General features: G+C 55.3%; 1 protein-coding gene across 1 annotated transcript in view; it reads right to left on the reverse strand.

Moving 5' to 3' along the window:
- Positions 1 to 874, reverse strand: part of LOC119593050 (discoidin domain-containing receptor 2-like) — a gene marked incomplete in the record, with an annotated part of 52,427 nt that overhangs the window by 8,706 nt on the left and 42,847 nt on the right. The window contains 2 exon segments of the mRNA XM_037941950.1: positions 64 to 243; positions 386 to 533. Coding sequence (XP_037797878.1) covers positions 64 to 243; positions 386 to 533 — 328 coding nt within the window.

Consider the following 874-nt stretch of genomic DNA (forward strand, 5'->3'; position numbering starts at 1 on the left):
CAGACAGTCAGACAGCCACGAAATATCAGTCAACTAAGGGAAAATCCGATTTTCTCTCCCTACCTCTGCCCCTGCCGAGGGCGTCGACGCGGAAGTTGGTGTGTCCGGTCTCGCCGTCGGTGAGCTGGCCGAGGCCGCCCGAGAGCCAGCCGTCCTTGCGCGCGCCGTCGTAGGTCAGGTCGCGCAGCGCGCCGTCGCCGCCGCGCGGGTCGCCGTCGGCCATCGAGTACGACAGCAGCCCGTCTGAGGGAGGAAGCGGTCAGCTGCCGGGCGCCTTCGCTCTTGTTCCTTAGAATGTTCTAGACTCATATTGACAGCGAAACAACACGGGCGGAAGGCCCTGAGTGCAGGAGAAAACATTTTCTAAAAAGTCCTTCGGGCGTACCTGTGTAGGGGCATCCGTAAACCTCGACGCGCATGCAGACGGTGCGCGGGTGGTCGCTGTAGGGCACGAAGCGCACGCGCGCCGCGACGATCGGCGGCGTCAGCTGCGACGACTGCGCCAGGTACGTGTTGGTGTTGCCCTCCAGGAGCTGCAGAAGGGGCGAAGGGGGAGAGGATATTAATGTGGTAATGCGTCATGAGGAGAAATTAAGAAGAAAAAGAGGAAGACACAGAAGCCTCTAGAAGAAGGACGTGTTGCCTCCGAGAACCGCAGAAGGAGGAGGAAAGGAAATGGACGTGACCATATGGTCTATGAAAGAGAGGAATAAAGACTTCCTTGCTTGTAGGAAGTTAAACTATGTCAAAAAGGTTTTCTATCAAAGTCACGCTTGCTTAGGCCTATGGAGTCGGCCTTGGCCCTTAAACGGATATATATTGATCTACGAGTTTTACTAGAAAATAGAAATTTAAACATGAGGAGTAAAAAGGC

The sequence above is a fragment of the Penaeus monodon genome, chromosome 31 (assembly GCF_015228065.2).
Source record: "Penaeus monodon isolate SGIC_2016 chromosome 31, NSTDA_Pmon_1, whole genome shotgun sequence".
Lineage (NCBI taxonomy): Eukaryota > Metazoa > Arthropoda > Malacostraca > Decapoda > Penaeidae > Penaeus > Penaeus monodon.